General features: G+C 43.4%; 1 protein-coding gene across 12 annotated transcripts in view; it reads right to left on the bottom strand.

The window, feature by feature from the left end:
- LOC139107072 (uncharacterized) overlaps window positions 1-15,775 on the bottom strand; it is a 100,005-nt gene that overhangs the window by 61,035 nt on the left and 23,195 nt on the right. For 8 of the 12 annotated variants that reach the window (XR_011546464.1, XM_070664341.1, XM_070664330.1 and 5 more), the window contains exon 2: window positions 14,506-14,688. Coding sequence is in view for 11 of the 12 variants with exons in the window: in XM_070664341.1 (XP_070520442.1) it covers window positions 14,506-14,688 (183 nt within the window). In the remaining variant the exon portion in view is untranslated. Of the gene's footprint in view, window positions 1-819; window positions 4,523-14,505; window positions 14,689-15,775 lie in introns of those variants that run through there. The other 4 variants (XM_070664335.1, XM_070664336.1, XM_070664337.1 and 1 more) reach the window with 4 other exon arrangements.

The following is a 15,775-nucleotide window of genomic DNA, read 5'->3' as shown; positions in this document are numbered from 1 at the left end:
TATCAAATCGTCCGGCGATATTGCGATTGCATTGTGGACTTTCGTGCTTCTGCTGCGAAGCTTCCTTTTTGTTTTATTTCAATTACTTTGAAATATTTCGCGCGTGAAATGAAGATAAGAGCTGAAGGGAATAGCGCAAAAAAGCACAGCAGCTGAATAAAATTTCTTTGAGTACGTGATTATATTTGTTCCGTGCGTATTTGTCGTGTTAATACATAAGTATATACCAGCGAATAAAAATAAAACTTAAAATGATTAATATCGAGATTCGAGAATAGTAAATAGATGACTAGTGATGAACTAATAAATTTTATCGAGGAAGGCACGAAAGGAGAAAAGGATTTATCGTCTCTAATCTAGTTCCAACGAATTATGCAATACTAATTTTAAGTCACAGGCTGCGGAAGAGATTCGATTGTGAGCGCGCATGCTATTTCCGTCTCTGCGAATTAATAAAGGTGAGATGTAAGAAAACCCCCGCGAAACTTACATACAAATATATACCTAACGCCGCGTCCTTTGATTAATAAAATAAAAGCTACACAATCGTCGATCGTTTTTATGTGGCGGGTAATTACAATTCTTTTCCGTCGCGACAGCCCGCATGCAAACCAAAAGATTTTATGGGCAGCGTAATGGAAAATATAGGGATGTAGATAGTGAGATGTCATACGGCGAGATTCGATAATTGGAAAAAGATCGATCGGTTTATTATTGAAAGAAAAAAAAAAGAACGAGAAACAGGTGCTTTTAATAACCGTTTTCCGCGTTATACCCGACGTCTTATGTAGAAATAAATGCCATTACAACACATCTTACCAGTCGAAGAAGTTCCACAGACACGCGAACATATTGGCTGCGCGTTTCCCACATTGAACGATACCTTCGAGCGGTTTCTTGCACTCTTTCGTGAATCCTAAATCGATCACGATCGTAACTCGATGAAAATCTTTTTTTTTTTACATGTTCACACGTGGCGATCAAGTTTGTCGAGAATCGTACACTCGGGAGGCTCACTCTGGCTTTTCTCCCTGATCGAGCATCAAACAGCGCGTTCGAGCATTATATGTTAATTTCGGCGCGAATTTCGTCCCTTCGGTCGCTTGCTTTGCCGGCGATCTATCGATAGCGAAAAAAATAACGAAATTGAATGCGACAAGGAAGCGTGATCGCGCAACGCTTACACGTGTCGCGACGTGTACACATCGTGTTTCCGGGAGAGCTTCGAATTCGCCCTCATCATGAAACCGTGGCAATTAGTCGACTAATTCTAAAGCGGAATAGCAAATTACCTGTCGCGCGGAAATGTCGTTTCCCTCACAGCGGGACGTGCAATCCCGTATTAATACAAACAGCTCCGCGGGAAAATGGCGCGCATCTATTCCTGTCGCTATTTTCCACGCGATATTTTGCACAAAACAATCCAACGGACCGAGCACGAGGCTCTCGCGCAGGTACCTGAGATGAACACGTAACGCTAAATTTTGTTTAACGAGAAATTATCTAACCTGCCCCTAAAAGGAAATGTACGGCCGGCCGGAAACGAATTAAAGGCGAAGATTCGCCCCGTGTCGACGCGCCGGTGATAACCACTTCGGAAACTCGCGTAAACTCGTTATCGGAGTCCATCACGGTTTATCGAAGGTTGCGCCTGTGGAAAAAAGCGCGCCGCAACAGCCGCTTCGTTTTTGTTGTTCCAAAAAATTCAAATCTACGTTACGTATATACATACTTTTTTATTTCTTTTTTTTTATTTTTTTTTTCTTTTTATTTCTTTTTTTTTTTCTTTCACATCTCGCACGTAGACGGTATTTGAATTTTCTTAGAATCGAAGCGCCACGACGGACTCGAGTTTGACGAGGAGAATTCTCCTGAAGCGACGAATCGATCATAAACTCATTTAAACAGTCGGCGCGACAAGTTTTCTCACATTTATGATGCGCAGGACTCGATGATAATGTCGATGTTCATTAAATTCTGGCGCAGCATGTAACAACGGCAAGAAAAAGTGCATCGGATCAATTGAATCACGTTCTATTTATTGTAATTTTTATTTCATCTCGGAGCAAAGAAATATTACTTTTTCGTGAACAATTTGTTTTTTTATTCTTTACTAACGCGAGATAAAACCTTCTCTTTCACATTTTCGAACGTGTAAACGTGAACGCGGAAAAAAAATGTATCGTTTGCATTCTTTATTTTTCCTTTAAATGCGAGTAAAATACAAACGGATGGTATTGAAAATTACGAGAGAAAGTGAGAGAGAGAAAGAAGAGAGAGAAAGAAGAGAGAGAAATCTCTGCGATAAAGCATTATTTTCTGTATGCTCCACTCGAAGCGGTATCGGCAGTAATTTGGCGATGCTTGTTACGGATAAAAAAGAAGAGGAGTACTATCTTCTCATCGCATTATCGCCTCTGCGAACGACGTAATGTATTCGGCAGCGTGTAAAGCGTGCATCGAAAACAGAGTTGCTGGAGTTGCTAGTCGAATACATGAATAATCAGGTTGCCACCACGGCGCAACTACGCTCTCGGTAACCACGTCGGTTTTATCAAAAGGTTGTTCATCGTACGCTACGTGAAGCGGGGTATGTCTTAGAATTTTATTTTATTTTTTCTCTCTTTCTCATGCAAAATATAAATTCCTGTCGTTCAATTACTTTCGCTCGTAGGAGCGTAACCCGCATCGTTTGGATTGCGCTGATTTTTTAATAGCTTTCCCGTGTAATCTCTTTAACCTTTCGGATAATCTTTAAAAAGACAGTTATATATATATATCGCTAAAGCGAGTTTAATGCCAAACGCGATATTTTTCACGAAGGCTACTATTCCGTTCAAAAATAATTTAGATGGAAATTATAATGTTATTTGACTTAATGAATACAAATTTTCAACGTTACGCGATTTTTTAACGCACTGCTCTTTCCTTCTCCGTCTCTCTTTTCCTCAAGTAAAAAAAAAAAATAAAAAAAAAATAAATAAAGTAGCGTGATGGATAAAGTAACCGACGCTTAAATGCCATCAACATCGATTTTATTTTAACCCTATCTTCAAACGAGCGAACCCTATCCTGTCGCGCGTTTCGTAACCGTTCGCGTTGGTGAAACCGTAAATACGTGGTTTCACTCGGACTATTTTCTTGATTAAAACATCGATCGAGACACACGGCCCGCGCCGTGCCACGAGCCGCAAATTCGACAGCTTCACTTGAATTACCAAATCGCAGATAGGCGTGCAAAAACATTCGAATGAAACCGACAATTTGATACGAATGGGAAACAATGGAGCGTACTCAACGAGATGCGTTTAATGATAAAACGCATTAGTTGGCTATCAAAAGTTGCTCTTTTTTTTTTTTTTACTTTATGTCAACATACGCATGAGTTACCACACTTTTTACGAGATGAAAATATCTCGATTAACATTCGTTTTCACACATCGCGATAACGCGAGCGCTTAAAACAATTATATGTTTAATGGCGCTCATTTGAAGACTTATTTTTTATAGAAATTCCTGCCGTGCGCGACCGCGTCGAATTAACGCGCCTTCGTGACGCGCGTTCTGAATATCTTAACGAATAATCTGAATTTTGCAGACCTTCGTTTTAGCAAAGGTCGATTGCTCGTCAATTCCCACGAGACCGTCCGCACCGCCCTTGGCCTTCCACGTTTAACCCTTTTAGATCTATCGCCGTACGTTGCCCTCTTGCATGAACTTTCCGACCGGGATAAAAATTTTTACGCCTTGAATTCCTAATCCTTCATTTTCTACAAATGAACCTCGCGGGTGCAACGAGCATGGTGCTTTAAAAATTTTATCACAATCATAAACCGTAATAAATACACGGATAATACCGAAAATTATTAATTTGCATTACCACTGAATATGCAACATTAGCATTGTATTAACAAATAATCCCTTGAGCCCAATCTAAAAATTGTTATCTCATACTAAAAAAAAATATTAAAAAAACAATTATTTAGCTTCATAGATACAGGCTATTAGAATATTAAAAAATATTTTATTGACGATTAATGCCACGGGTTCATGAGAATATCTTTGCGATCAGTTATCCGTGTGTCGCGGATATTGAGATACCATCGTACGTCACTTCCAATCGCGATAATCACATGCGAATGCATCCCGGAAGGAGCCTCCCGAGTTGATCGGTGCACGATCACGTGTCGCGGGGTAGACGTCCGCGCGTCTTCATTTCCGTCGTAACACTTGCACGATGCCGGCGAGATGGCGAGGCCGATGAGCCGCGCGCGCGAGACAGACGGCAGTCGATCGTCCTCGCCGGGGTCACGGGAGGACGCGTCGGAAGCGGTGCGCGGCAATAATTATCGCCGGCTGTTATCACTGCACGGGCATTATGTGCGACCACGGCGGCGAGTCCGAGGCTCGCCGACGAGTCGCCGCCGGTGGTATTTCGTCCCCGAAGTACACCGCGCGCGTAAGGGTTAAGCGTTTCGCGCGACCGGCCGGGCTTTCCCGGCAAGAGAGGGCGAGAATTCTGGGGTTGCCCGACTCGTAGCGCGGCGAGGGCCCAACTGGCATGCGCCTTTGCCGTCCACCCTCTCGCGCCCCCGTACGCTTCTGCCATCGCCGTCGCCCCTCGCCCGTGTTCGTCGTGCTGCTGCCACCCCAACGCGCGCTGTCTCTGTCGGCGGAGTTGCTAGGGGTGAGAAGGGAGCGCGGGATAGGGCGCCGCGTCGTCTTTCGCTCTCTCGGTTTTCTCTGTTCCGATCATCCCTGCCGTCGAGCGCGAGCGCAATAGGTACGCGTGGTGCATCCCTTCCTTCTGCGCCCCCGGGAATCGCCGGCGGCGCATTGTCCTTACCTTACGAGGGTTTCGCGGAGACATCTTCCGCGATACGCGCATCTGCCATACGACAGAGTTATCCCGCCGGAGTTTCGCAAGGAGAATATCGCACGCACCGGATATTTAATGCCTTGAAATAAACGTTCGAATGATAAATGCGTTTAAAAATATTCCGACCAAGAGCTTGTCTTTTTCGGCAAAGTTAATAATTCGTATCGCCTCGTCCGCGAAGCGATATATCTTTGATTCAAATTCGAAAATTGATTAAACAAGTTGCTAAGGGATTCATATTAATTGGACGTTTAAACGGGATGATTATAATTATCAAAATATCGTATCAAAGTCGTATTCTTTTCCGAATAAAACGAAGATAACGGTGTTATCCGCGGGAGGCAACGTCATTAGGAAAGATTGACCACAACCGGCGCAGTTACTCAAGACTCGTGCCGGGATCTAAAAATGAAAATTCCCCTTTTTCCCTCGTAATTAAAAGAATTAAGATCGTTAGCTTTTCGCCATCCGTATATCTCCGACTTGGTGCCACCGAGGCGTTCACTTTATTATCATCGTATCGTTGAGCGATGAGGTTAAGCCGCTATTAAGTATTAAAAGGGCTCTTTCAGGAATATTACCCAACAGTTATATTTTTTAGAGTGTCTGCCGCGTTTTATCCCGATCGAATGCAATAGAAGCCAAATATCCGGTCGTGAATAAATGAACGAGGCTGACCCACAAACACGCGTGTACATACAAAACGATACGCTTCAAGCCGTACAAAGATCGTGCCCGGCACAAATGCGATATTACTGCAAAAGACCGCCAAGCAAAGAATTTACTGCAGAATACCGAACAGCGTTTGCCAGATAGGCTTGCAGTATTATTCTCTTTGACTATGGTCACGTACCGATACGATTCGCGTAGGTGAACGTAGGGGAATGACGAAAAAACGTTAAATGTAAAATTCGAAATATACATATAACAGCGAAGCATTGTTTCAGAAATCTTTCAAATTTGCGAGACGCTTTCGATGCACTTTTTTAATTTTATTTTATTTTAATTACTTCTCACCGCATCGTGTGTGTGTGAAAGCTTTAAAACGCAGAAGGGAAGCTCTCTGGAATATTGAAAAGCGTGGAATTTGAGTTTGTGAGATGAGATTCTTGTCGAAGGTAATTAATTTCAAACCGTGCTGCGGGTGCTGTGGTAAATCTCTGGGATAACGAACTCTTCTATACGGTCACGTGCAATAGTCACCTGCGCGAATGTCAGACGTCATAGCGATAGCTATATCGTTAGGTGCGTTATTATGCAATAAACAATGGGGCAAGTTTATTATATAACGCACGTGCAGGCGCGGTCGGTTATCGTTGCGCTAATCCGAAATAATGTTAAACAACGCTACACACCACCGTAATTTCGTGCGTTTGCCGACGCAACGAGTTGCGCGTGATGTTTAGCGTAATGACGATTCATTGACGTTCCTTTGTTTCCCCGATGCCGACGTGAATTCCACCCTTCGATCCGTCGCGCGACTTCAATAACGCCATCCTGAGAAACGGCCCTTCGACCCAGATCGAAGGGAGGATGCAGAAGTCACGTGAAAAGAAGGCACGTATTTCGTATCTCCGATGATGCCCCCGCTTCGAGATCGACGTGCCTCGAAAGGAAATTCGAGTGCGAGCTACGAAACGCGGAAGTGTCATCTGAATTCCTTACCTGTCTGAAAGCAGCTTATCGATGATATCGTTCACGTGCAAACGTCTCTACTACAACGTTAACGTGTGATATAACGTTTAACGCAATCGAGGCGGGCGGAAATTTTACATTTCGAGAGGCTAAGATTAAATATCGGAGGCTCGTAATGGTATCGAAAAATTGAAAAAGTTCGAAACTCTTTTCTCTCCGCTGCCGGCTTCGTTTGGCTAGGTTTAAGAGTGACCTTTTGTTCACGGTACCCGGTAATATCCGAGTCTTTATCGAGTGGTTTTATATTTCGTTATCCGGCCGGGCGTGAAGCGCGGCGAGTATTCTTCTGTAAAGCTACGGATAAACTTTGTAGCCGATATCGTCTTTTATTCGTTAATAACGTCGTAGGCTGTGAGCGCATTGAATCGTAAAATGCCCGTGCAGGCGGCGCAATTCTCCCTTCTCTTTCGCTGCAAAATTACGTAACACCGAGCGGCGGCTGCCTGCGTTCTCGTGTGTGTATTAAATACTCTCGCGTAAACCGATCCATCTTTCACCCGCGTCATCGGCGTTATCACTACGGCAGACACGGGGCACAAGTTTCGCAAGCTTTCCCCGATACGGAAAATACTTAATATTCACGACACGCTCTGGATAGTTATCGCGAGACCGGAGATCACAATGGTGACATTCTCAAAAGGTCACCCCCGTGTTAAATCGAGGCGCAAAGCTTCCCCTTTTTGTAATTTATTATTAATTTTACGATCCGGGATAATTACGACAATTAATTTTAATGCCGTTTTGAAAACCTCGATCAAAACCTCGCCGCCAATTGTACGTTTATCCCGACGTGAGGTCGCGAAGATAAAGTTTCTTAAACTCATCGAAAAGAGTCGTTTCTGTAGACGAAGTAATGAATGCATTCTTCCGAAACTTTTCTTTCGCCTCCCGTTAAAGTTGACCGCCCGGCTTTTCCAGTCGACCTTCGCTACGATAATAATGATGTAATTACTTCGCTAATATTCAAGTACCGCAGTCGAGCGTCCCTTTTCTTGAATTATTGAGTTAGGCGCGAATAAACAATTTTAGTTGGATTTGCAGCGACGTTGGAGTGTCGCGCTGACCGCGTGCGTGCCGAGATACGCGTGAAATCGTTGCTTAAATACGTACAGCACCGTTATGTCATTAAAATGAGATTCCCCATCGCGTTGTCCACTTGGCGAGGGCAAATAGCTTTGCCACTTTCCCAGCACGGTGCTCTAGACTAGCTTCAGCTAACCACACAAAGCGATGCATCGCGGAGACACGCCGTTAGTAAGACGCATGACCGCGCCACACGGTTGTGTAAAAGCTACGAGACAAGGCGGCACGTATACGTGTGCGCGCGTGTACACGTTACGGGTCCTCAACTCGTGACACCGCCTGTGAAATCTCCGCGTAAGATACCTAGACAAATAAGGAAAGAATAATAACGAGCTAAAACGCAAAATTATTTACACGTTGTAATAGCGTGCTAATTAATTTCAACGCGCAAGGAAATCCGACTTGAAAAAAAAAAAAAAAAAAAAAAAAAACCGAAAAAAATTGAAAATAAAAGAAATTTTTTTCTTTTCGTACCGTTAAATGTTAAACGATTAATTTTGCGTGGATTTGCGCGAACGCGAATTGAAACCACGGAAGATAAGGACAGAGTGGGCGTTTCTAAATGTATGTTCGAGAGCCGTACGCATAATGCATTTGCATCTATACATATAACGAGATCCGTGCGCAGAGTTGGTTATCTCGAAGAACTTTGGCACCTGAAACACGACGCCGGGACGTGCCTTCCTGCAGCCTCAAATTGAGACGAACGGGAAGCGGTGTACACATGTACCCACAAGGTATGCACACACATTCGTATCAGAGACGAGAAACCCGACTAGTGTCGTACCGCGGGATCTTGAGAAATCTTTCGGACTTGCGGTAGCCGCGAGACCGAAATCCTCAATCTTAGTTAAGAGTTTTCAAATAAGAATATCCACTCCGACCAAGTCTTGACGGATTAACGTTATCCGTTTTTATTTCGCGCGGAATAAAAGTAAAAGCTACAAAAAAATCTTTCAGCCGTCGAATCGAACGGACGATAATCACTATTCAATTAATCCTTTTCTCCGAATTCCGTAAGCACGTCCTGGTGCGAGTCCTGGTCAAAACGTTGGTGAAATAATTGGTTTTAATCGGAGCGGCGAGACTTGAAAACAAACGCGTTATCTAACGAGAGCGGCAAGAAACGGAGGTGGACGCGACGCGTCGACACGATATATATTACGTTAAGTGGATTAAAAAGTTGCGCATGAGAATGGAATTAATTAGCGTGCGATGCGCCGATCCGACGTAGGATATAGGTGACGGATATAAACGCGGTTAATTAACCGGCCTTCAACCACCGCCTTCGGGGAGGGACTAACGTCGCGGCAGTGTGTGCAATTACCCGTGGTATCGCGTCCACGGATTAATAATCGAAAGCCCGGTTAAAGCGGTCCGAGCAGCGTTTGTTCCGTTCTCCCGAGCGGGATTGACTTCGCCGAGAAGTTACCGCTCCGAATATCATTCTGCGCGGAACCGAGGCGCGTTTTCCGAGGGATTACCCGTCACCGTGAACGACGACGTCGGAGTCGCCAGAGAATCCCAACCCTCTATAATCTCCCGGCCGCAAGATAAAATTTGTTTACCGGCGGACTCGTTCGGCTGAGCTTTCGCATGAACCGTCTATCATAGGCGGATATACGTATATATGTATGACGCTCCATAGCGTGTCGTACGAAACGAATAACCGACGGACTTCCAGCTCGTGCGGTTAATAGCTGAATGTCCGAATACAATGAGACTCTCTCGGTGATCCTGGGACGCCCGATAACACGGAGGGGGATGCTCGATCCCGCGGAGGAAATAACACACCCCGAAAACACGATGTACGGCCCGGACTTAAGTTATTTATAGACTTTGAGACAACGCGCCGGTCGTTTTCCCCGCTTCTATCTTCGACCCGTCTCACGGGACGGCAAAATTCCAGCGCGCCTACCAGCACAGCGGAATGCAAGTCGTTAATCCTCTTCACTGAATTTTCCTGCACGCGCAACGACCGGAAGAAGAATCCGTGCCCGCCAAGTATTAGACACTTTTCAATAACTTAGAAAAAAAAAATTAATAGAAATGTGGAAATATATTTACAGATTGATTTAAATATTTTACGATTTTTATGCAATATTTGAAAATTAATAGTTAACAATATATTAATTCCAAGATAACAACGTTAAAGTTGACGTTTAGATAGATTTGATATTCGGAGAGAAACTTTTCCCATTACAATCCCGTCGTGGATAATTCGCGGGGACTTGTAGTCGAATAAGAAAATTATGAGCATTCACGGACCGTCATTCTCACAATCGTAAAAGCGTACTAAGAAATTTACGTCGCTTCTCGCGCGGGGCGTTTTCGAGTCTGCGGGAAACGTTGAAAAATTTCAGGAACATACGCACGCCTGGGAAATTTCAGTTCAGTAGACGCGACGGAAAGATGCGGGGTATTTCCGTCGGACATTTCCATGCGAGGAATGAAATAAAGGACGAGGTGGCCCTCGGCCATCGTCCTGGTCCCAATGACGTATGACATCGTTCGAGATTGGCACGAAGCGATCGGTGCAACGCCCCGGGGCCGAAGCGAGCGATGCTCTGACTGACCGATAAGATCCGATCGAATGGAAACCCTTTCGCGATCTACCCCCCCGTCTCCCCTTTTCTCCCCTTTTATTACATTTCCGTCCGTTCGGTGATTCCTCTCGTCGATTCCTCGCTTTCTCGGCCCGGGCGCAATGTTCGCGGGTTTTATCCATCTCACTTGAGACGTTCCGAGACTATTAACTGTCCGCGCAAAATACATAATGCCGGCGTGTAATTATGGTACCGCATTTTGAACGAGCTGAAGAATTTATTGCCGTCACTCTGATGGATTGATCGAAGATTCACTCCGCTGCGATGAAAGACTTTGCGAGTGAAAGATTAAAGGATAATAGGGAGATTAGCGACGCGCGGAATAAACGTGTCGGGAGATTATCAATTATAAACGATGACTGAAATTACATTAATCAGTGACTGCATGTCGTTTTTTTCTTCTCTCTCTCTCTCTCTTTTTTTCGTTCCTCCCTTTTTTTTATTTTTTTTTTTTGCCTATTCGTATATTCGTACGTAACATGTTATTTTTGCATAATAGCGTACTTTAAAGATTCATTTTTTTAAAGACTTGTTACAAAAGTCATCATTTAATATTAATTAGAAAATTGGCAGCTTATCGGGTGTCTTGTTCGCGCGGTAATAGAACGCGAGTTACTGCGGTGCATCGTACAGTGAATTTCGAACGACGGAATGAAAATAACTTCACATTTGTACTCGGAACATTAATACTAAATTATTAATCTTAATCGGCTTAAAAACGATTAGTCATCCTGCACATATCGATTAACGTCGCTTCCCGTTTATTCGCTTCGTTGAAGATCGATAAACCGTTCGCTTCTCCGAGTTGGTCGGCCTTCTCGGTCTCCTCGTGCTTAATTTCGCGCGCCGTTCGATCTCCACGTCGAAGTGAACTAGCGGAGAGAACATACCCGGCGGAAAGGCGGCGTGAATTTTTGCTTCTACAAGCGCGAAGAATATTTTTAATCGAGGAGATGAGAAGTGACGAAGCGTCCGGAGCTCGCGGAGTAATTTCGTCGTCGCGAAGGGCGCATTTTTCTTTCGCTACCGCCGTCACCCCCTCGTTGCCCCCGGTCGTTTCGCGGCAGCGCGCAGACGACAGGCGAGACGCGGGAACGGCGTTGCGGAAAGCGGAGAGAAATGCGAACGGGGAAACGGGGACGGAAGCGAAATCCATCCAGGTCGAACCTATTGCTAACGGTAGAAACAAAGGTTCGGGGGACAAAGAAGGGCGAAATCGGTGAATCGGTGCCGCGGCGTGTTACGGATAACGAGGACGTTAATTACACGTTATCACATCGCTCGCGGAAGGTGGACGAAAGAAGACGGCGACGCGTCGGCATCGTAAGAAAAACGGAAAGAGAGAGCTAGGAAAGAGAAAATGGGAACGCGTGTGCTTCTGACACGTCGTGACATAACTGTACCGCTCGTCGCGAGACATATTAATCCGCAAGCCTCGAGACGTAAGCTTGAAAATTCGAAATTATACTATACCGCTTTTATTTCAAAGTTAATAAAACAAGTACCCGGAAGTCAAGTATGCCAAATGTGCATAAACGTACGCGCCGAAAGTTCTCCTATTATTATATTGAATACAATTGAATTTACTTCTATTGTCTTAGAAGATCCAAGAGCGAGTGTGAGTCTTCGAAGCGTAAGATGGCGAAGCTTACGAGCGGCGGGGGGCGATGAAAAAAGGAGAAAGGTATAAGGGATGAAAAGTAACGACGAGACTCTCGGTGTCGTAACGGTTGAGGCACCACGGCGAATAAACTTGGCGGCACGTACACAACGCCCGCGACAGCTCCGGGGGTTAGGTTCCGTTTCACGAGATACGTTTTGCGAATAGATATCGCGCTGAAATTACAACGAACGACCCTCGTGGAAATTAAAGCCGGAGCTCACCGCGCGCGGAGCGCCACGGCCAACCCGGCAAAAATTAATTTCGCGCTCCTTTGTTCGCAAAAATCGTGAAATTCCCGACGGTGTATTACCAGTAAGTTGCAACGGGACATTAATCATAGATTTATTCTTTTATTTTTGCCGGACTCCCGCCGGACGAAGAGAAACCATTCGGACTCGGATGAAGTCACGATACCAACTGCGCGTCAAAATGTTCGCTCTCAACCATTTGTTGCAATTTATTTGTCCATTAAGTTCGAGGTGACAACGCGATGATTATTATTCGCTGACAAATCAGGGCATATGTGTAATACGTATAATACGGTTCTCACGAACGTCGCAATCGCCGAAACATGAATCGGATAAGTACCGGTGAGATCTCGTAGTTAAAAAGTTAAAGAAACTGCTCTCGGATATCCGGAGTGAGTTTGAGACGTTCCGACGCGCTATGCGAAATTTAACATCGAGCAACGAGGAAAACTCTCTCGACTCTTTCAAGAGAGAGGGGCAGGGTTAAGCAAGTTCTTTGACCGCTTTCTTCAAACCCTTTCGGAATTCGTCTTACTTTCATCGTTAATGTGAGGCTGCGTCGATCTAATTTCTAGGTGGCTTGTATACATACACGAACGAGAGCGGGGTCGTTATTATGCAGAAACGCGGCCCTTCCGTGCCACGTTAAACGACGCTTGCGGTATTTCTAGTCATCGAAAGCATCGTTTGCGTTAACGAGTCTTTCACGATGAAGCACTTGACACGAAACAGAAAATTCAAAATATATAATATATAAAGGAATATATTTTAGAAAATATCTATTACGGAGATTATTTCTATTTAAACAGAAAATTCATAAAAAAAACTCGTAGAATTCATATTATTAATCGAGAATCAAGACTCTAGCATTATTAAATAAAAAAAATTAAGCACGTTAAATTAAAAAAAATAGCAAAAAAAAAAAAAAAAGATCGGATGCTCTACCTTTGAGAAAGAACGAGGAGAGGAAAAAGCGACAAGACCTCTTTATTTTCTTTATCGTGGCATGCGAAAGAGATTCACTAGGCAAGTTAGTGTTACGTACGGTACGAGCAGCTCGGCTGATTTGTACGCATATCGAAAACTCTTCCGTAATCCCCCCCGGTGTTGGGAAAAACGTGATCCGAGGCAGCCCCGATTTTTTTGTACGTCGCGCGTTGTATTTCAAAAGCCGGTGCATTTGAAGGACACTGGGGATGGCTTACAGAAATCGGAATTACGTCTCTTTTGATTAACGGCGCAGCTTTAAAAGCGCGTCTCATTTATATTTCAAACGTCTTTGATGCCACTTTATGTAACAAGTCTTCGAAATAAAATTCATTAGACGGATCTCGACAGATATTTATTTATAGTAGATAAAATCGTCGGCGATTTATAGTTAAATTGTGCAATTGGTATAGATTATTTAGTTCTGAATTATCACACGTGACCGTATACATTTACTTGTAAAACGAGAATGATCGATTACCCGTGCCTAAAATAACGACAATAACGAACTTCGTTATAGACATCTAAATTGAAGAGATGTTTGACGGTACAGGGAGAACCGCAGTCGATAATAGAGTGAAATAATAGATCAGTATGATCGAAGTCATAATTAAAATCTAACGTTATCGAGGACCTCCAACTAGAAATGAATTGTTGCTGAACACGCGACGATCGATCATCCGCGGCGCATTACCGAATAAAAGACCTCGTTGTGCTATCGTAAAATCGGCAACAGGCAAAAGCAGCGCGATTCGTCCGTATTTCCACGACAGGCTACGCATATTGCTGTGAATAGCAAGCGCTTTGCGAAAGGTACGAGCCTCTCATATATACATATATGTATTATATCTCTTTTTCATCCAAAGACACGTGCACGTAGCCACTATACTGAAAATGCTCTCCTTAATATATTTCATTTTATATTTGTAGCATGAGAACACGGGCTCTTTAGGGATAAAATATATATAAAAAAAATTGCACAATTATTTAGCATTATTAATAATATTAATAAAAAAAGAATTGTTTTTGCTTTTTTTTTTTACTGTAATTAATTATAACTTAATTTCACGATTTATCCGGATATCTTATACAGCCGTAAAAAGGCATTCTGAATAATTTCTGATTAAAGAACTTCTTCGCAGTCCTTTATTTTTTTTCCCCCGTGACGTTCAAAGTTTATTAAATTTTCAAGAAGCTGTCTCTTGAAATTGAAATACTGTCTATTGACATTCGAACGGCAAATTAGTGCCAAACTCGTCAGAGGCTCGTACTGGTCCTAAGGGACGACGCCGAGCAAACGGAGAAGCGCCTGGTCGCGGTATACATATAACGGGTGTGACTTACCTCGAATGCAGAACGCAGCCGCGCTGCACCGTGATGTAACTCGATGCTGGTGGCGGTGGAGGGGTGAGGTACGTCGACGGTGGTAGTTCATGTCTGTGGGGATGGTTGTGACGATGGTTATGAGAATGGCTCAGGGAACCTCGTAGAGTCCCAGGCAGATGGCGATGTGGCGTTGACTGCTCGCTGAAACACCAACGGGAAAAAGAGACGTCAGTCGGGGAGGATCGATGCTGAAACTCTCGCGCGGGCTTATTCTTTTTCCACCGGGTATGTACCGAGTACAGATGAGGTTCTACCAATGGTCGATGGTGCAGCAAACCGTCTGCTGTCGGTAATACCCGGCGCAAGATAAGAGCCGCACATCTTCGTACGGGTTGAAGATATCATATTGTATATTTTCTATTTCCTTCTCTCGGTCACATTTCGTTCGCCAAGCATGTTCTTCTAATCAATCACGCAAGCTTTAATTCGTATCTAATCAATAAAATATAATCAAACACGTATTTTCAATCTTTTTCGCATCAACGTCGATGTTTATTTTAGTAACGGCGTCGCGATCTTTTTCTGGACGTTTCAATTTATCGGTTTATCGAACAATCAGACAGATAAATTCTTAAGTTAAAAGCATTTTTCATCGATATAAGAAAAAGAAATAGAAAAATATATAGTAGATGCTCTTCATATAATTTCTCTATATTTTTTATTTACAGAAAGAAACAAATTCTTTCTTTTTTTTATTATGGATTTTTTGAGTTTCGATTTGTTTTCACACCTGCCAGTAATTGCATGTAGAGAGACGTTCGTTACATCCGGTCGCGAAACACGATTGCACCTGGGCCCCCTTTATCCAGAAATTTTAGTAGGGCTTGTACGCACAATAGACACGTGTTTCCTTCCGTAAAGCTTATCGTAACGCTGTTTTTTTTTACATATTTCTATACATATTCGTCGCAATTTTTATGTCTACGACCGAAGGCGTTAATACAGAATAATTAATTAACAACGAACTTTTTGGAGAAATGTAAAATTTCCTTCTAAACAAAAAAGATCCGATCTTCTCTCGACTCGCGTAAAAATATAAACGGAATATAAACGTTCTGTGAATGCAAATATATTGTTTGTATTTAACTCTTACAAATTTTGATTCGCGTCTTTCAATGTAAATTTTTACCCGATAAGAAAAAGTAAATAGGCCGTAAAAAGATATTAATTTCATCAGACCGGGATAAGCATGTTGTACGTATCGTAACAATTGTGTTCGTAATTATAT

Source organism: Cardiocondyla obscurior, linkage group LG12 (assembly GCF_019399895.1).
Source record: "Cardiocondyla obscurior isolate alpha-2009 linkage group LG12, Cobs3.1, whole genome shotgun sequence".
Taxonomy (NCBI): Eukaryota; Metazoa; Arthropoda; class Insecta; order Hymenoptera; family Formicidae; genus Cardiocondyla; species Cardiocondyla obscurior.
The sequence above is the reverse complement of the archived record's forward strand: the minus strand, read 5'-3'. Positions and strand labels throughout refer to the sequence as shown.